This window comes from Heloderma suspectum, chromosome 5 (genome assembly GCF_057233095.1).
Source record: "Heloderma suspectum isolate Gila_16-S chromosome 5, 16-S_ref, whole genome shotgun sequence".
Classification (NCBI taxonomy): Eukaryota; Metazoa; Chordata; class Lepidosauria; order Squamata; family Helodermatidae; genus Heloderma; species Heloderma suspectum.
This window is the reverse complement of record NC_139462.1, coordinates 101,350,306-101,371,333: the sequence shown is the minus strand read 5'-3', so window position 1 is coordinate 101,371,333 and position 21,028 is coordinate 101,350,306. Positions and strand designations below refer to the sequence as shown.

General features: G+C 42.4%; 1 protein-coding gene across 1 annotated transcript in view; it reads left to right on the top strand.

Moving 5' to 3' along the window:
• The window catches only part of LIMCH1 (LIM and calponin homology domains 1), a 273,734-nt gene that overhangs the window by 211,474 nt on the left and 41,232 nt on the right, over positions 1 to 21,028 (top strand). Inside the window, 6 exon segments of the mRNA XM_084859780.1 lie at positions 1,264 to 1,536; positions 2,402 to 2,437; positions 9,993 to 10,122; positions 12,057 to 12,214; positions 12,794 to 13,202; positions 14,241 to 14,465. Of these exon segments, the coding sequence (XP_084715906.1) occupies positions 1,264 to 1,536; positions 2,402 to 2,437; positions 9,993 to 10,122; positions 12,057 to 12,214; positions 12,794 to 13,202; positions 14,241 to 14,465 (1,231 nt within the window).

The window sequence follows — 21,028 nt, the reverse complement described above, 5'->3', positions numbered from 1 at the left end:
AGAACTAGACAAAAGCCCCTCTCTGCCCCTGTCAACTCAGAGGGGAGAAAGTTGGATTTGATGAGAGATAGAAGCGACTTTCCAATATCTACCCGCCAGTCACTCCAACTGTTCTGGCATTGAGCCTGTCAGTGGTTTTGGTACAATTAATAGTGAAACCCTTTGAACCGATGGCAATGGCTGACCTACAACTCCTTACTATGAAGGTAGCTTTCCACCCTGCCATAACTTTGGAACATAGAGCAGTTGAGCTCTGCACTTTTCACCACAATCAGCCATATTTGACATTCCACAGAGATAAGGTGGTTTTGTGATGAGACTGTTCCTTTCTTCCTAAGTTGGTGTCATAGTTTCATTTGGTTCAGGACATTGTGTTACCAATGTACCTTCGGTAACTTACTCCCAGTTGGAGGTCAAGCTTCACTCATTAGATGTTTGGAGGGGGGGGTTGTATCTACAACACATGGCCCCATTCCGAACCTCCCCTTGTCTGTCTGTGTTCCACTCAGGCTTGAGGAAAGAACAGCTGGCATCTCCACAGTGCTTTACTTGGTGGGATGTGTAAACAATACGCCTCACTTAACAGCTTACACACCTCCCAGCCCCCCAATATGTCTGCAGCCACGGAGCTATGGCCATGGCAGCATCCACTGCTTTTCTCCAGCGCATTCTGCTTCCCCAGCTATGCAGCACTGCATAATGAAGGGTTCAAACTTCATTAAACATTACCTCTTGGACATCAGGTTTCGTACAGATGCAGACTTTGGCAGGGCAGCCCTTTCTACAATCCTGGTATGGCATCTCCTTCCTCTGTAATTTTCTTGCTTATCAGTCACTCATATGTGTGAGTCACAGAGACCACAAAGAAGGACAGGTTGCTTACCTGAAACTGTGGTTCTTCGAGTGGCCATCTGTGAACTCATGCAACCCAACTTCCTCCCACTTCGATGCCTTACTCTTAATTTATTCCTCTGCTGCAACAGACATGGAACTGAGTGGCAGGCAAGAGCCATTCCTAAAGCATGCGCAGAGGAGGTGAGCCTCCCACCTAAAACTCTGCTCAGGTCTACAATATTCCGAATGACTGTTCTGCACAGGCTCACAACTCATATGTGTGAGTTCACAGATGACCACTCGAAGAACCACAGTTACAGGTAAGCAATCTGTCCATTTCACTCATTAGCTTCTGTGTCAGAGGTCTGTGCATTGAGCATGTACAGTATGTCTTTTACAAGCTAAAGCAAGCTAATTACTTTTTTTTAGCATTACTATGATGGACACTGTAGTAACTGAAAAACATCCAAAGCTTTGTGGAGAACTATATGAAAGGCTTATAGTGCAACCTGAATGCAAACTGGAACAAGATAAATACAGTTTCCCTGGTATAAGACAAGAGGATGTGTCTTCTGCTGTTCCTAAAGACATGTTTGACCCCAAACCAGTCCAATCAAGACTTTCTTCCGAGAAACAGGAAGCTCTTGAAAGAAACTGCAAAGAATTTCTAGCACTAGAAGTTGAACCTATGTGAGCTACCATGTGATCCAGAACTTGCATCCTAAAGCTCTCTGTGGTCACATACAGAGTGTGTTTATTTGTGTGTGCATGCTGGAAGCAAATTGATTTTGCTCTTGCCTGGTTTATTTATTATGGATTAACAGTCATATGCACTGGTAATGTGCCTTTTGAAACTAATAAAGTCTCTGCAAGAAGTGTTTTTTTCTTTCTCTCCCAGAGGTGTAAGAAATGTCTTCAAAATAGGCTATGGGATTAGAGGGGCTGGGGTGAGGGGACTACACATTGGTAAGCATTTTGCGGGGAGTTCACAAAAAAAGAAAGGGCTATGATTTTCTCTGGAGATTTAACAATTTGATTTCTGCTAAAGGACATAGATATATATTCACTTGTGGGATTCAGTAGGTTACACAATAAAGTTTTCAGGGGGAGGTTCTACTGCAGGAAGCATCCAAAAGCTCACTTACTGTTCAAGTTTTTATGGCTTTTTAATGAGTCTTGATTATGCACAATGTAACATGCATACAGTAACTGAATGTGGCTCACCTAATAAACAAGCTTTTATAGCTTTTATGAGGAAGGACTTCCTATGCTCAATTCCACAGTATGGCTCACTTACACGGTGTTCGCATTTTGAAAGCATTTTTAAAAATCGTTTCTAAAAACCATTGTTGCTGTGGTGTGAACAATTAAAGTTTATGTCATATGTGGTGCTTTGAAACGTTAATGCTCTTTCAGCTCTCTTGACTGATGAAGAAGTTTGGCTTCAAAGGAAAACCTATCTACTTTTGTGGTTTCCTCCTTCTACTTCTCTTTCTTCCCACTGCAATTGATACCTCCTCTTTTCCTGTCTCTGCAAGCCTCTCTAATTTTATATTTGATTTTATAGATTCGGCTCCAGAACTCCTGTGTCTGATGACGCAGAGTAAGTTGTCGTGTGCTCACTGGGTTGCTTTAAACAATTTAAGCTGCATGCTTTCCATACTTATGACTAATTTAAAATACAGTTGATGCACCGTTATTACTTTTCATCGTTCTGGTGCAGAGCTGTTTGAAATATATGTGCTTTGACATACACTGTGGTAGTGATATGTGCTCTGTTGCATTAAAGCAATAACCTTTCAGAAAGCAATAAAGCATGTAGTTGTGGCTGGAAAAGCTGACCTCTACTAATTTGTGATGTGATCCTCTTTTGCCCACTGTAGGGCCACTCATCTGCTATGACTAAAATGAACTGGAATTAGAACTATGGAATGCTTGTGTAACTGCAGGCTGGTCTGGAATGTCAAGTGGTAGCAAGAGAGAATGAGGTTGTGCCTTATAACAGGTTGAAATTCAAAAGTCAGAGCACAGTTAAATTATCCTTGAAGGATCTCTGCCACAGTTTTGGGTTTCTTTCCCCAACATTTTTGGAAACACTTCACTGAGCTTCAGGAAGGGCTGTAATTGAGAGTGATGGGGAAAATGCTTGCATAGCCCTTTTCCTTCCTGCCATTTTGTCTGCTCAAAACTGTGTCTCCCACGCTGCTTTCCCCCACCTGTAGGGGACAATATGTTCCCATGTTGTTTCATTCCACTGGGAGAAAAGCAGCTTGAGGAGGGTAATCTTGAGCTAGAAAAGTGGAAAAGATTAAGGGAGGAACGATTCAGCAGCTTCTCCCTGCCATGCCTTCCTCTGCTCAGGTTGGCAGCCTTACAGGTCTGCTTTAGATTTGTTGAGGGGTTGTTGTTGTTTTTTTAGGAAGGAAGTAACACAGGATTCCATATGACATCTCATTGGGTTTTTGTGGGCAATGTCCAGGCCCAGTCTTAAAACATATTCCCATTGTCAGGGAATTTAGGCTTAAACCAGGAAACTCATACCTAGCCAGCCGCTAGGGCCTAGCCTAGTAAGGTACTAGGGCAATGGGTGAAAGGGTCTTGGAGCTCTCTAGAGGTAAAGCAGGGAACAGAGATGTGCAAGATCAACCCCTGTGATTGACAAGCTATATCAAACCTGTTGATTGGCCAATCCTGTTACAATTTTTAGGAGCCCCTATAATTATTTGGAGGCCTCTGGCCTTCTGGCTGTGCACATTCGATAGGGCAGTACTTTCTGTTTCCTGCATTTCAAGGTCTTTTTCAAACCCTTGCTCTGGCTCGAGGTTCCAGTGCCAGCAACAGTGATCTTAGACCCTAAGGCAGCCTGGCACCCTCCAGACTTTTAGACTTCCACTCCCATCAGTCCCAGTCAGTGGTCAGGAATGGTGGGCATTGTAGTCCCAAACATCTGGAGGGTGCCGGACTGAGGAAAGCTGCTCTGAGGCTTAGAGAATCCTAGGTTGGGGAGCACTCATTCTGAGTTTGGATTTGGGAATGGATGCCCAGTTCCCTAGCCTGGTGGCTCTGATACTCAGGCTACATTCCTGTGCACATTAACCTGCAAGTAAGCCCCCTTGACCTAGGTGTGGCTTACGTCTGAGTAGACATGGATAGAATTGTGCAGCTAGTTGCTTGTTTGTAGCCAACATTTTTTTTCCAAACAGAACCTATTATGTCAAATAATAAAATTCATAGGTTTTCTGTCCTGTCACTTAAAAATGATTTCAGAAGGAGACTCCATTCATTAAAATAAAATTCTACTATACTTTAGTAATATCTCTTTGCATGTAATTTATGAAGTTCCAAAGGAAAACATCCAACTCTTGATTTTGTTTTAAAAAATAAAATGTCTGGGTGTTTCACTGTTTTCCCGTAATATTACATCATTTTAAAGGGCTAGGATGTATGAGCAAAGAAATGAAAAGCAAGAATGAAAATCCATTATCGTATGCCCACAAGAAATATTTTTTTATAATGTACTGGGGCATATGTATTTAATTACAACCCCACCCCCAAAAAGCTTTGATTTTATTTATTTATTTCATTTCTCTACCGCCCAATAGCTGAAGCTCTCTGGGCGGTTCACAAAAATTAAAACCAAACGACACACAATAAAACAATATAAAATATATAGAACATTAAAACCACAATATAACAATTCAACCACAATGAAACGTAGCAGCAGTGCAGGAATTTAAAATACAAATTTAAAACAGCAAAGCTAAAAGTCTAGAAAGCTGAATTGCTAAAATGCCTGGGAAAATAAAAAGGTCTTCACCTGGCACCTGAAGGAATACAATGTAGGTGTCAGGCGAACCTCACTAAGGAGCTCATTCCATAGCCGGGGTGCCATAGCAAAAAAAGCCCCCCTCCTAGAAGCCACCCGCCTCACTTCCTTTGGCAGGGGCTCACGGAGAAGAGCTGCTGAGGATGATCTCAAGGTCCGGGCAGGCACATATGGGAGGAGGCGATCCTTCAGATAACCTGGCCCCAAGCCGTTAAGGGCTTTAAATGTTAATACCAGCACTTTGAATCGGGCCTGGAAATGAACTGGCAGCCAGTGCAGCTGAAAAAGTACTGGTGTAATATGAGCTCACTGGCCAGTCCCTGTTAACAATCTTGCTGCCCTATTTTGGACCACCTGAAGTTTCTGGACCGTTTTCAAAGGCAGCCCCACGTGTAACGCTTTGCAGTAATCCAGACGAGAAGTTATCAGAGCATGGATAACTGTAGCTAGGCTATATCTGTCAGATAAGGGTGTAGTTGGTATACCAGCCTAAGCTGATAAAAAGTGCTCCGTGCCACTGAGTTCACCTGTGCCTCAAGTGACAGTTCTGGATCCAAGAGCACCCCCAAACTATGAACGTGATCTTTTAGGGGGAGTGCAACCCCTTCCAGATCAGGTTGAATTTGAATATCACCTAGCCAGGCAGACGAACCACCCACTAACAGTACCTCCGTCTTGTCTGGATTGAGTTTCAGTTTATTGGCCCTCATCCAGTCCATTACCGTGCCCAGGCCCTGATTCAGAACAGCCACTGCCTCACCTGGGTTTGATGAAAAAGAGAGGTAGAGCTGGGTTTTGCTGGAAATGTGTACTAAAAACATAACTTCTATGAGTCAAACTACATGCTACACTAATTGTGCAGCGTATAGCTGAGGCCTATTGTTTTTCTTTTGTTTTTACTCTAGTGTAAGCATGCACAGCTCTGATTCGGATCAGGACCACTGCATTCCAGGAGAAGATTAAACTTTTCCTCCCACTGCTTGCTTCCTGAAATTCCTGACACCAGTAGAGACCCTTTTATTTTGTTAACCCCAATGTATGTGGGGGATTTTGAGAAGCAAATAGTGGAAAGTGGTAGGGTTAATTCTCCTATCCCAGAGTGTAGTTGTCCTGATCAGAATTAGGGGTGTGTGTGCTTATGCTAGGGTGAAAAAAAATGAGATGACCCTCAGTTACACACTACATGATTAGTGTAACGTGTAGTTTGCTTCTATGACAAGGAGAAATAGTGTGGTTTAGGGTTCTATGGCATAATTCCGGTAATTTTGAACAATTCTCAAACTTTCAACCAAGAAATTTGCTATACAGACCTATTGTGTGATGGCTGAGAATATAGTAGAAGCTGGTAGATGACAGAGGACATCTATTCTACACTACATGCTTGCACTGGTTATATGCCAGTTTAACTGTTTCTTCCCACAGAGAACCATAGGAATTGGAGCTTGGTAAAGCTGCTCAGAATTGTTTGCTAGAGATCCCTAATGCCTGTAAAACTTCAGTTCCCAGGGACTGTTTAAGTCTTGGTGTAGCTATGCCCAGAAGAACTTTGTGGGGACAGAAGCTTTTTGTGGCTTTTCTCACCAAAGCTGCCAGCAGCGTTGACCTTTTTTGCACCTGAAACTAAAATTTTAAATTATCTATCCCTTTTCTGAGAAGCCGTTTAAAAAATAAATAAATGTGGCACACACAGATGGTAACTGAAGGCAGGCAAGTGATATCCCCGCTTCAATCTCTTAATATGACTTTCTTCTATTTGATGAAAATATTTTTTTTGTTAGTTCAGTGGCTCTGCCTTGATTTTTAGGCTTATATTTTGCCACAAGCTTGACGTAAATTATGAATTCAGTGTACTTATTTAATGCTCTCTTTGGCAGGAGTAGATGACCTGGTTCTCTACAGATGTTTTGTCTACAACTCCCATAAATCCAAGCCAACATAGCCAATGATAATGAATTGCTAATGGGGTTGTAGTCCCAACTATCTGGAGAGTACCAGGTTGACTTCCTCTGCTCTACAAGACTGCAAAGTCTGCCTCCAAAACTATAATACAGCCACACAATCATTATTGACTCACAGAGTTTGACAGATACTCATTTTTCCTTCAGAAATGAGCTATTTAAATGGTATAGCCTCTAATTGCGTGAATTACTTTAATAGGCAGGTAGCAATGAAACTGAAATAGCTTTAAAACATGGCAATAATTAGGAGTAAACTTTTAGTATTCAAATTCCTAGACAGACACCTGCTCTTGTGCTGGGTATTTTGGGTTAAAAGTGAATCTAGGTACTAGTCTAACTGGTAAGAGCAAGCATACTCCTTGGAAGATTTAGGCTGAAACTCTATTTTATATACGACATGTGGCCAATGCAAAGCAGCAGTCCTCCCTCTTCTCTTTCCCCATAATGTTTGGAAGGGGAAAATGTGATGACATTACATCACACATTTTGTCTGCCTGAATGTTTCATTGGGGTGGGAGGCAATGTAGGACTGCTGCTTTTGGCATCTATTGTAATGTGTAGTTCCAGCTTTAGTCTAAGTTCTTTTCTTTTTTGCATCCTATTTTGTGTGACGGTAATACATTTGTACCAAACCAGCATAGCTGCATCTTTCTGATACCATATACCAGCCTTCCCCAACCTGATGTTCTCCAGATGTTGTGGACGGCAACACCCAGATTCATGACCATTGGCCATGCTGGATGGGGCTGATGGGAGTTGAAGTCAAAACATCTGGAGGGTACCAGGATGAGGAAGGCTTCACTAGACTAATCACTGAAGTATAGACTTCAGTGTATAGCTGAACTGAGTATCCAAGTGATGTGTGGGCTGTTCTGGAAACCCTTTTGAATAATTATCTGGGCAGTCTCAATTTGAGTTTAATTGTTTTTATTGGTATTGGTTTTATCATTGTGGGTTTTAATTATAGTTAGCATTATTGGTTTTCTGTTTTTCATTTCATGGGGGGGTTGTATTTAAAAGTTTTTATTATTTGTTGTTTTTCGAGAAGCAGCTAAGAAGCTTAATAAATAAATAGGTGCCAACTGGAAAGTGTAGGGAAGATGGTTGTACCATTGCTGGTTTTGTGCTGTGGTTTCTATACCACCTGTACTGATCCTGCTAGTGTCCTTGATTTAGCAGGCATCACCATGGCCATTGGCTCAGACCCAATTTGGATTAAGGATGGACCTAACACATTACAAAGAATTTGGGGATGCTGCTAAAACCAGCAGCCCTGTTGTTAGTGCGTCAGCTTCCTCCCCATGACATCTTGCTTAATTTACTCCACATCTTAATGTCATTACGATTACGATTTGTGTTTCCCTACACCCAACAACAACAGCCAGTCATTTCAAGCAGAAGCAAAGAATTTTGTTGGGGCATGGGTACGTTGAACTAGATATTGCAGAGGAGAAGTGGAAATGTGACACAGGTGTACCATTTTCAGTGGCAAACCCATTTGCTTTGTAATATTCAGTACTGACCTTAAAGGAACAACTAGTAGCAAGAAGAAACAAATTGGGTGACAATTATCCATAATGTCATTCATCTACAAGCGTCCATAGAAAAGTAGCATCAAAAGTGACAATAACTTAAAAGAGCTTCTATATCATCAAGACCTTTGAGGTGATTTTTCATTCTTGCTCTGATTACTTACTCTAGTTACCGGGGGGGGGGGGCATTCCTTGGTGCTGGTAATAATGGAAGCCCCAGACATACCTTTCTACCATATCAAGATGGCTGGTCAGTGGCCATAATGAAATTTTCCTTGCACTGTGTTTAGGTTCACTTAACCAGAGCTGATCCTGTTCAAATAAGGATCACAAATGGGACTGACTGCCTTAGTTTAATTTATAAAATTTACCTGCATTTCCATCAAAAGGCAACTAGAAATATGGTGCATGATCTGTAAATATGTACTGATACTAAAAAATAACCATCTGCATATCCTGTCTTTGAGTTGTTGTACTATGTGCAGTGCTTTGTGAGATTTTACCTTGCCTAATGTTAATAACCAGCCTCTAATTTCATCATGCAAAAGAGACTGTCAGGGAATAGAGAATTACTGTTGCTCATCATGTAATTACGTATTAATATGTTTTAGTGGTACTTTGGGGTTTTTATTTTAACAAAATAACAATAAAGTCATATGACCATTCGCTCTGCATGTGTGCTCATTAGGGACGGCTTTCACAGCTTACTTACCATTGGCATTATTACCTGCAGAACAGGCTAATCTATACCTCTCAACTGTCTCTGAGGTCTCACTTCCATTGTATCAGAAAACAGACTGCCAGAAAGCTTTGCTCAGAGTAATTTAATTCATGGACCTTCCATGTCTAAAGTTTAGGAATGTGGTTTTCAGACTTTTTGGAAGCACTTATCACATCTGCCATGGAACCTCTGTGCATTGCAGAGGATTCTGGGACATATTCTAGGGAACATAATTCAACTTATGTAGGGGACCAGCCAGTCCTGTCAAGTCTCACTGGCCTGGTTCAGATAATCATTCTAGGCTTCATAAACCATGATTTATGAAGCCAGGAATGGTCATTGTAGCAGAGTGCTCTTCCCTCGCCTCTCCCTCTTCTTCTTGCACACCAAATTCAGCACAAAGATCCTGGATTGTATTATGCCAGAGTTCCTCATTATATCCAAACCTGGGAAGTCTGGCTTAATGTTGGTTAACAAACAAGGAAAATAAGCCGCCTGAGCTGAGAGTGTACCCTAAACCACATTCAGCCCTCCCTTTTGACTGCACTTTGTAGTGTAAGGTCAGTAGAGGTGGGTGAGGTGTCTATCAGGCAAATTTTCCTGCCAGCACTGAACTCACTGAGGAACCTCGATAAGCTTCCAAGGAACAAAAAGAGTTCCCCTGAATACAGTTTGAAAACCACTGGTGTAAATAAAGCCCTTAATGCAGGAAGAATTATTCTAGTTATTTTAATGTTTTTCTGTTTTTTAAACAAGGGACAGTTGAGAAATTTAGCACTGATGTGAGTACCGGACTATGTTTGAATTCACATTAGATGCCAAGCAAAAGGGCAGCTTTGGACATACCTCCAACTGTTCTTTTTGCAGTGTGTTATTGGATTCTACCACAAGTAGGCAATTTGCACGCGCATTAGTATGGCTGTTGCTGAGCACTACACATACCAAAAATGAATAAATAAATGGGTTTTGGATGTGTGAGGTGTACATCCAAAGCCATCTTACGCTATGTGATTTCAGAGCTTTCCCTAGGAGAAGATGCATTTAAGTTTTCTCTAGCCCCCTCCTGTGGCTGAAATTGCTTATTGTTCTATTGCTTACTGTTCAACCTTTTTTCCTTTCAGGAGCGTGAGCATGTTTGACATGAGATGTGCAGATGAGGCCGCTGTGATGCAGCCTCACAGCAAAGCTCGCCATGAAAACCTACAGACGATTCACAACCAGCTGAAGGAAGATGAGGATCAGTGGCAGGATGTGAGTATGTGGGTGCTTCCAGATGGAGGGCTCCTCGTGCTACCAGTCAAAAGGTAGTGTGCAGCAATTCCGTCTTTTTTTCCCTTAATGGATTTTCTGTGGGAAAGGAAAAGACAGAAGTCACAGTGAGAAAATGCAGGAGGGTTATATGAGTGGAAGACGAGGTCATCTGGATCCCCCATAAAATTCTGTGAACGAGGCAGGGCAATGGTGCTATAAAAGCCTCGTCTGGATGCACCCATAGTCCATAGCATTGTTGCAGACATGGAATCCCAAAGCACCTCTTCCAAAGCTCTATTTTTTCTAAGTATTATACTACTAAGCAGCACTGCTTGAGCATGTGAAGACTTTTTGGCCTGCATGCACAGAGAGCAGCCATCCTGTCCTACCAGTACTTCTCAGTTCCTAATGGAGTTTTTGTTCCTTTAAAAGTCATATTGTTCCTAGAAGCTCTCTTTCTAGAAATTACCCACGGTACATCTGGCTACAGAAGCAAGCCTATATTCCATAATTTTACTCCCCCCCCCTTTATTTTGTTTGTTTCTTTGTTTTGTGCAGATTTCTCTTCTGTGCAATTCTCCTTTGTGTTTGGTTCATTTGTTTGTTTGTTTGTTTCTTTATTTAAAAGTATATTCTGTTACGGTGGCACAGAACCAAAATATTTTCGGAGTGATAGGGAAAGAAAAATTGACAAAGCTTTGGAGGGAGGGCACTTTTGCGGTACATGGTAGTGATTGCAATATAAATGAATCATTTTTATATCTGTGCAACAGGCGACTGAATACATCGTCAAGCACAAAATTGCTTGTGAATTCCTGTGACCACACAGAGCTAATTCTGTGTGAATTGGAAATATTCAATTTGTAGGAACTGCAAACCTGTATAGACACTGAGATGTGTAATTCTGGTTTACATGGTTGTGTGGTTGTGGGCATGAGGATGGTCATGTGGAGGATGTTTCATCTTGCCGTGGCTTGTCATGTTGTGTGAACCCAGATGAAAAGGGTTGTTTGAGGGTTAGACAGCTCTCAAATAACCCATGGCTTGATTTAGGGTTATTTGAGAGTTGTCTAACCCTCAAACAACGCCTGCCACCTGGGTTGACATGACATGACAAGCCACAGCAAACCAGGCTCTGTGGACGCCATTCAAAAATGGTGCCTGTGGGTGCCCAGCATAATGCAACAGCCCCCGCGGGTAAATTAAGCCATGGTAGGCTGTCAGGATGTGAGAGCAGGGCCTCTGTGTTATTAAATTAGGAGACATGACACTGCAAGAAGCACCATGCATCAAACTGATGCAAGGCGAAGTCCACACTGCGGCTACGCGCCTCCCATTCAGTTAAGAGCTTGTCTGCCGTGCAGGCACCATTATGGGGAAAGGCAAAGCAGCTTCCTTCAGGCAACAGGATTGTATGGTACCAATGAGCAGCAACCCCCAATGATTTTGTGTATATTTTTACCACTACATCAATGGCAGCACTATTTGGATTTGGTTGGATTACTGTAAGGATACAATGGGGTGGGGGTGGGGGTTAACCGTGTACATTGCCCTGAGTTCATTGCAGGAAGGGAAGAATTAATTAAATAAATAATTTAATTTGTGAGACCAAATCTGTGAGCTAAAGCTTTTTTTAAAAAAATAGATACTTCAGTTTTTGTCACAGCTCTCACACAGGTTTTATTTTGATGTAATTGTGCAAGTGAGAATGATGTTCAGCCCGAGTGGCTTGGTGATCAGACTGTTGGGTTTGGTCTGGGGAAACCTGGGTTCAAATTCCCGCTCAGCCACGGTGCACGCTGGTGAACCAGGAAGTCAATGGTTCAAATCTTACCTCTGCCATGAACTCGCTAGGGGGAGGTGATGATGACATTGACCTAACTTGTCATGCATAGTAGTTAAGGTTCTTCTCTCTCCGCTTCTTCCCACTGTAGGATTTAGCCCGGTGGAAAAGTCGCAGGAGAAGTGCTTCACAGGATTTATTGAAAAAAGAAGCTGAGAGAAAGAAGATGGAACGATTACTGACTGGTGCTGAGGGAGCCAGTGAGCGAAGGAAAAGCATCAAGACATACAGAGAAATCGTGGAAGAGAAGTACGTTGTCTTAAATGAAACAGAGTTACATAAGTCTTAGGGCCAAACAGGACACATCAGGTAGAGGTGTGTGGTAAAATATGTAGTAGAATACACGATAATATGATCATCAGCTCATTATCTTTTGCACAGTCTGTAGGATGATATGGTAAAACTTTTCCTGGAAGATATTACTTCTGGTTGCAAGCATGCATACACCTGGAGGCAGTGGGTTGCATGTTTGAATATTCCTCCAGGGGGAAAATGTGTGCATATAGAAAACCAGCATATCAGAGGGTGAGAGTTTTCTGTATGCAAGATGTATTTTATATTGGGAGGGTAGTTTCAACTAGGCGATCCCACCTGCAGCATGAAGAACCATAGGCCAGAAAAAACATTACCACACAATTCTCCTGATAGTGTGGAATGGTCCTAGCTTTAAGTGAATTTGAGTGGACTGTGGAGTAGAGATGGGATGCTACTTTGTCCGGATCTTTTGCAAACAGGAAACAAGTGGGCCTTCCTTTCTTTTGCATGCATGCCCAGTTGTGCTAAAGATGTACCATTCTGCAATCTTGCTTCTGTTATACCCCAAAACAGGGAGAGACGAGAAAGAGAGCTGCATGAAGCATACAAGAATGCCAGGTCACGTGAGGAGGCAGATAGTATTCTCCAACAATACATTGAGAGATTCACCATTAGTGAAGCTGTCCTTGAACGCTTGGAGATGCCAAAAATTCTAGAGAGAAGCCATTCAGCCGAGCCAAATTCATCGTCCCCACCTAAGGACCCAAATCCCCTGAGATACTTACGGCAACAGTCGCTCCCTGCCCCCAAATACACTGCCAAGGTTGAGGCAACCATTGCTCCCTCCAGCGGACCAGAAGCCAGCATTTCAACAGGCCGCACCTCTCCAAGCAAACCTTTTGTCTCCAAGGCTGTGCCTATGCTGACACCCAAGCCTTACTCACAGCCCAGAAACATGCAGCAGGTTTTAAGAACATTTAAGGTAGGCTGAATTGTATGAATCAATAATAGCCTGAAACAGAAAAAGGAGCCTCTTTTATGAATCCCATTTTGTTGTTGTTATTTTGTAATGTTTATGCTGTAATGTTTAATAGATTAATCAATTAAAGGGCTTTCAATAAATTAAAGATGTACCCTGATTAATTCAGCAGATTTTTTAAAACTGAATTATTTTTAAAAGTATATACAAAATCCACTGAATGCTGCTTCTGTCATCGTAGAAAAGACATCCCCCTTCTCTCACACATTGGAGGAAATGTCTCTTCTAAGATGGTGGCTGCTGTGAGAACATGTTTTCTTTAGAATAATTGTCCCTATGCAAATGTATGAAGATTTATTAGTAGATATTAATCAATCTGATTAATAAACTAAGATTAATTTAATTGGGCTGCAGCCATTAATTGGTGCCATCAGTGTCCATGGCACTTACTGCATAAGCCAGGGGTGGGAAACCTGTGGCCCTCCAGATGTTGTGGAACTACAACTCCCACCATAGAATCATAGAATAATAGAAGACTAGGATTGGAAGGGGCCTATAAGACCATCAAGTCCAACCCCCTGCTCAATGCAGGAATCAAGTCAAAGCATCCCTGCTTTGACCATCCCTGACCATTGGCCATCCTGGCTGGGGCTGATGTGAGTTTGTGTCCCACAACATCTGGAGGGCCACAGGTTCCTCACCGCTGACATAAACAAAAGGACCGGTCCCTCCCCAGAGGAGCTTAGAATCTAAATTTCAGAAGAGGAAGAGACCACAGTGGGAGGAGAGGGGAGGAAAGACAGCGGCTTGGGTGACTGGGAAAGAATGTGAACAAATGTAGTTAGACATATTCATAGATGAGTGGCTCCTATACTGGAACACATGCAAAGCACCTGAATAGCTCTGGAACAAGTGTTTTCTATATGCCGCACTGCACTGGAGACACTGATGCCACAAAATGCATTCTTCAATCAATAATAATGATTACCTTGAATCTTTAATTTTAAGTCATTTGGTTTGTTTTGAAACCATACCCTGCAGGTGGATGGAAAAGTCAGCATGAATGGAGAAACGGCCAGTGGAGTGGAAGAGGAGCGAGAGAGAGAATGCACAGCATTAATATTTGTCCCTTCGCCAAGTCGATCGCCAAAGTCAGACAATGTGGTGGAACTGGATGGCAACTTGGTGGATGGGAAGCAAGACTCCACCAGTACTGAGGTTGTTCTGAAGAGGCTCCTTGAACACAGCAAACACAGAGAGCAGACCGTAAGGACAAAATAATTGGATTGGATTGTGTTTTGAGGTGGATGGGTGCTTTTGAACTTTCTTTCATAATATATTTCAGGTGTCCTTTAAATGTTCTCCTGCCACATGAGAGCCACATATCTGTGAGCAGATCCCACCAGCTGGGATAATGTCTCAGTGATTAATTACTTGAAAGGGACAGATTGCCTGGGTCTTTGATGTGGGAAGCCAGTTTGGGGGAAAGAACCATGCCATGGACTCCTTCTGTTGGTTAGATCATTTCTGAGGTAATTTTAAAAATATGTTTGGTATGTTTTAATCATTCTGTTCCATTCTTGGTTTTTGTGAGCTGTCCTGGGAACTTGGTTGAAGGGTGGGATAAAATTATCTAAAATCAAATAAAATCAGATGATTTAGATGCAGTCCCAAGCTGCTCACAGGTAAGTGGCTCCCACATGGCTGAGAGAACATTCTCAGTCAATAACAAAAACTCAAACTGGCGAAGTTGTTTACTGTTACATTTTGAACATATGCACAATTTTCAGTGGAAGCTCCAGCAGTGGGACAGACAGCTTGCTACTAGGGATGTGTAAATCATCAAAACTTGAGCTCGCCGAAGTTCTCCAAATTCAGTTTCGAAGCTCATTCTGACTCGAATCCATATCAGATTGCAAACCTTGTTTTTAACTTTTTGTATGAAAATATGCATGTATTTTTGTGCATATTTTCCCAAATGTATGCATCAACTGTGTGCATCTTTTAAATGTATGCATTCTTCTCCCATTGTTTAACGCACATTTGTGCACAATTTTCAGAAGTGTGCATTTTTCATGTGCATTTTTCAAATGTACGCATGCTATCGAACACATTTTTTTGGTCTCTGAATCACCTTTCAAGCTCTGAAATGTACAGGCTTCCACCACAGATTACATTTGAGTCTGTGTTCAGTCCAGAAGGGGGTGAACTGAGAAAATCCTAATAAAAGCCAAACTGAATGAATTTCTCATACATCCCTCCTTCTACTTAAATATTACCATATTAGGAAAGCAAACCTAGTTAAGACTTGAATTTTGCATAGGAGTGTCCTTCGGATGAATGACATCATTTTAGCGTCTTGTCGTCATTCTCTGCCTCAGCTGTACATATTTATTCCTTTCTTTTTTGTTGGTACATTAGGGATAGGGATGGACAGATTAGTTTGCGTCTGGTCCATGTCAATTTCACATGTTCATAAGTCCATTCCGTTCTGTTTCCACACTAATTTGTGATTTTTTTAAAAAAATCTGCATGAAAATTCATATTTAATTACATAATTAAATACATGTGTTTTTTTCTCACAAAATATACATTTCTAAACTTATTTTATATGAAAACATGCATTTTACACACATTTTAGTGTATTTTTGAACCAAGAACTGCATAATAAAATTCAGAGAAGTGTGAAATCTGAAGGGTATTTGTTTTCCAATCCACACATTAGTCTGATAAGTGCGGATCAGGCTGGCTTGCTTCTGAATAGGGACCGCACAATCATCCCTAATTAGGGCAAAACTACATGTGAGCCACATGTGCTGAAAATGATAACCCTATTTCCAGTCCCATAATTTTTCCCTGTTACATTTGGTTCCAGAAACACAGGATGTTATATCTTCTTACCTTTCCCTGCCCCTGCTCTGTGCCATCTTATTGGCTGCCACTAAGAAGGGGCAGGGCAAAACATGATGAGCTCCCTCACACTGAATTTTTATCCTGCGATTGAGAGTGCTCCTTCACGGAAGTTTGCGGGCTCTTTACATGACCCTCCAGGGCGTCTCCTGCACTAAATGCCCTTTGTTCCATTTTTAAACAGATTGCAGATAATGAGCTATCAAATTACCCCGTTGTGTTCCGCTTCAGTTTCCTCCGTGAAAAGAGTAAAGCAGCAAGAAGAGGCGTGAGATCAATGAAAGATAATGGAAGACTCCGATACGGGGAGAAGGAGGGGGAAGGGGGTGGGGGGAAAGGAAGCGCATGAAAAAGAGAGTCGTTGTGATCCTGCCTTTAAAATGGAAGCAGAAAGCCCTGTTTTAGATGCAGGATTTTAGGCTGGTGTAGAGATGCCCGATGTATTTCTGTCATCCATTTCAAGAGTTAAACGTTGTAGGAAGAAGAGGGGAAACTAGATGCAGGATTACCATTTTTGGCAACAATTATGTATCAGCCCCCTTCATGGATCACTGCCTTGTTGTGGTGAAGGGGCTTGCGTAACTCAGTGAAGCCATAAGCTATGCCATGCAGGGCCACCCAAGATGGACAGGTCATGGCAGAGAGTTCTGACAAAATGTGGTCCAGTGGAGAAGGAAATGGCAACCCACTCCAGTATTTTTGCCAAGAAATCCCCATGGAACGTATCACAAGGCTAAAAGATATGACGCCGGAAGATGAGCCCCTCAGGTCGGAAGGTGTCCAATATACTAAGAGCAGAGGGAATTTCCAAGTAGCGTCAGAAAGAGTGAAGTGGCTGGGCCAAAGCTGAAAGGACACTCAGCCATGGATGTGTCTGGTGGTGAAAAGAAAGTCCGATGCTGTAAAAAACAATATTGTTTAGGAACCTGGAATGTAAGATCAATGAATCAAGGTAAGCTGGAGGTGGTCAAACATGAGATGGCAAGATTGAACATCGACATCTTGGGAATCAGCGAACTAAAATGGACAAGCATTGGCGAATTTAATTCAGGTGACCATCATATCTACTACTGTGGGCAAGAATCCCTTAGAAGAAATGGAGTAGCACTCATAGTCAATAAAAGGGTGGGAAAAGCAGTACTGGGGTACAATCTCAAAAACAATAGAATGATCTCAGTACGAATTCAAGGCAAACCATTCAACATCACAGTAATTCAAGTCTATGCCCCAACCACTGAGGCTGAAGAAGCTGAGGTTGATCGGTTCTGTGAAGACCTACAACACCTTCTAGAACTAACACCAAAAAAAGATATCCTTTTCATCATAGGGGATTGGAATGCTGAAGTAGGAAGTCAAGAAATAACCGGGATAACAGGCAAGCATGGCCTTGGTGTACCAAATGAAGCAGGACAAAAGCTAATAGAGTTTTGCCAAGAGAACACGCTGATCATAGCAAACACTCTTTTCCAACAGCACAAGAGGCGACTCTACACATAGACATCACCAGATGGTCATTATCGAAATCAGATTGATTATGTACTTTGCAGCCAAAGATGCAGAAGCTCTATACAGTCAGTAAAAACAAGACCTGGAGCTGACTGTGGCTCAGATCATGAGCTTCTTATTGCAAAATTTCAGCTTAAATTGAAGAACGTAGGGAAAACCACTAAACCATTCAGGTATGACCTAGATCATATCCCTTATGAATATACAGTGGAGGTGAGGAATAGATTTCAGGGATTAGACCTGTTAGACAGAGTGCCTGAGGAACTATGGACGGAGGTCCGTAACATTGTTCAGGAGGCAGCAACGAAATCCATCCCAAAGAAAAAGAAATGCAAGAAAGCCAAGTGGCTGTCTGATGAGGCTTTACAAGTAGCTGAGGAAAGAAGGGAAGCGAAAAGCAAGGGAGAAAGGGGAAGATATATCCAACTGAATGCAGAGTTCCAGAGAATAGCAAGGAGAGACAAGAAGGCCTTCTTAAATGAACAATGCAAAGAAATCGAGGAAAACAATAGAATGGGAAAGACTAGAGATCTTTTCAAGAAAACTGGAGATCTCAAGGGAACGTTTTTGTCAAGGGCTCCTTGGAGGCCTCTCTCAGTCTAATCCAGTAGCCAAGTCCAGACACAGACAAAGGGATTCTTTTCAAAGCTTTATTCCTCTTTTACAACTTAACAACTCTACCGTTAGCAACTAGATATGAGCAGCAGAGTACCTATGCCCTAAGTTGGAACAGTTGGTCCCTGTTTGAAAGACCCCTGAACTTAAGGACTAGGGAGAGTCCTTCCCCTTTTCCCTTGGATCTTCTGGGCGCAGCCGTTGTTTGCGCGCCAGCCAGGCACTACGCCTCCTTTCTGCGCCCTCCATTTGGCGCTGCTCTCTGCGTCGGCGTCATGCGTCCATCAAGTCTGCTTCCCGCGCTCTGTCACTCCCAGGACTGCTATCTAAGCTTGGAATGCTGGTGGGAGGAATCTCCATCAGCTGTTGGCCCTGGGAAAAAGGAGCGCGCTCCTCTCCCAGGAGCGACTGCTCTTCCTCAGAATCAGAACTACTCTGGGATTCTATGAGCTCAGTGTCCACCCTGACAGTTTTGTGCAAAGATGGGCATGATAAAGGACAAAGAAGGCAGGGACCTAACAGAAGCAGATGAGATTAAGAAGAGGTGGAAAGAATACACAGAAGAACTATACAGGAAAGATCTGAATGTCCCTGATAGCCATGATAGTGTGGTCAATGAACTTGAGCTGGACATCCTAGAGAGTGAAGTCAAGTGGGCCTTAGGAAGCATTAGTAAAAACAAAGCTAGAGGAGATGACAGTATTCCAGCTGAGCTATTTAAAATCCTAAAAGATGATGCTGTTAAACTGCTGCACTCAATATGCCAACAAATTTGGAACACTCAACAGTGGCCACAAGACTGGAAAAGGTCAGTTTACATTCCAATTCCAAAGAAGGGCAATGCCAAAGAGTGTTCGAACTACCGTACAGTTGCGCTCATTTCACATGCCAGCAAGGTTATGCTCAAAATCCTACAAGCTAGGCTTCAGCAGTATGTGAACCGAGAAGTACCAGAAGTACAAGCTGGGTTTCGAAGAGGCAGAGGAACTAGAGATCAAATCGCCAACATTCGCTGGATCATGGAGAAAGCAAGAGAATTCCAGAAAAACGTCTATTTCTGCTTCATTGACTACGCTCAAGCCTTTGATTGTGTGGATCACAGCAAACTGTGGCAAATTCTGAAAGAGATGGGAGCACCAGGCCATCTTGCCTGTCTCCTGAGAAACCTGTATGAGGGTCAAGAAGCAACAGTAAGAACCGGACACGGAACAACCGATTGGTTGAAAAGTGGGAAAGGAGTACGACAAGGCTGTATATTGTCGCCCTGCTTATTTAACTTATATGCAGAGTACATAATGAGAAACACAGGGTTGAATGAATCACAGGTTGGAACTAAGATTGCCAGCAGAATCATCAACAACCTCAGATACGCAGACGATACCACCCTCATGGCAGAAAGCGAAGAGGCTCTAAAGAGCCTCTTGTTGAGGGTGAAAGAGGAGAGTGCAAAAGCTGGTTTGAAACTCAACATTAAAAAAACTCAGATCATGGCATCTGGCCCCATCACTTCCTGGCATATAGAAGGGGAAGAAATGGAAGCAGTGACAGACTTTATTTTCTTGGGCTCCACGATCACCGCAGACAGTGACTGTAGCCATGAAATTAAAAGACGCTTGCTCCTTGGGAGGAAAGCTATGGGACACCTAGACAGCATAGTAAGAAGCAGAGACATCACCTTGCCGACAAAGGTCCGCATAATCAAAGCTATGGTTTTCCCAGTAGTAACGTATGGCTGTGAGAGCTGGACTATAAGGAAGGCTGAGCACCGAAGAATTGATGCTTTCGAACTGTGGTGCTGGAGAAGACTCTTACGAGTCCCCTGGACTGCAAGGAGGTCAAATCAGTCCATCCTAAAGGAAATCAACTCTGACTGCTCATTGGAAGGACAGATACTGAAGCTGAAGCTCAAATATTTTGGCCACTTAATGTGAAGAGAATACTCCCTGGAAAAGACCCTGATGCTGGGAAAGATTGAAGGCAAAGGGAGAAGGGGACGGCAGAGGATGAGATGGCTAGATAGCATCACCGATGCAATGAATATGAACTTGAGCATACTCTGGGAGAGAGTGGAGGACAGGAAGGCCTGACATGCTATGGTCCATGGGGTCACGAAGAGTCGGACATGACTTAACGACTGAACAACAACAATGTATCAGCACCACATCTAGTTTCTCCCTAACGATAGAGGTGCTTTTATGGAGCTCCATGGGCTAGTCTATTACTTTCTGTGTGTCGGGCCATTTCCTGTGCATTCTGAACATAAATGTGAATTGGTCTTATCTGCAGTTTTGAATACCCCACAGTAATACTTCTGAAAGCAAAACTACATTGTAATGAACAGGGATATTTTTCACTTGTATTTCAAGTGAAAAATGAAAATTGTGTAACTATCTGCTTGCTTTGCTGCCAAAAAGAAATTAGGCGCTTTTTGAAGCAACTACCATTAAAATTGAGTAGTTCAGCCTGTTATTCATTTATTACAGTACTGTGTCTCATACAACTAGCTAGGCAGACATAACTGTTTCCTGTCCACATAGATTCTGATGAGAGTTTTTGTCTTGGAATTTAAAAGGCAAAGCACAACTTGACTTTTAACATGATAGATTACGGCCATTTTTACACATTGATTTTTGTGTGTGTGCCAAACACAGTTAAGCAAGGTATATGTGTTGCATTACAATTATGATGGTATTGCTTTGTTTTTCATTACAACAACAAGCTCATACTGGCCAGAACATTTATATTGAAAATGTGTTTGTTTGTTTTTTGCTTTCTGTGGTGCACTAACAGTGGCCGCA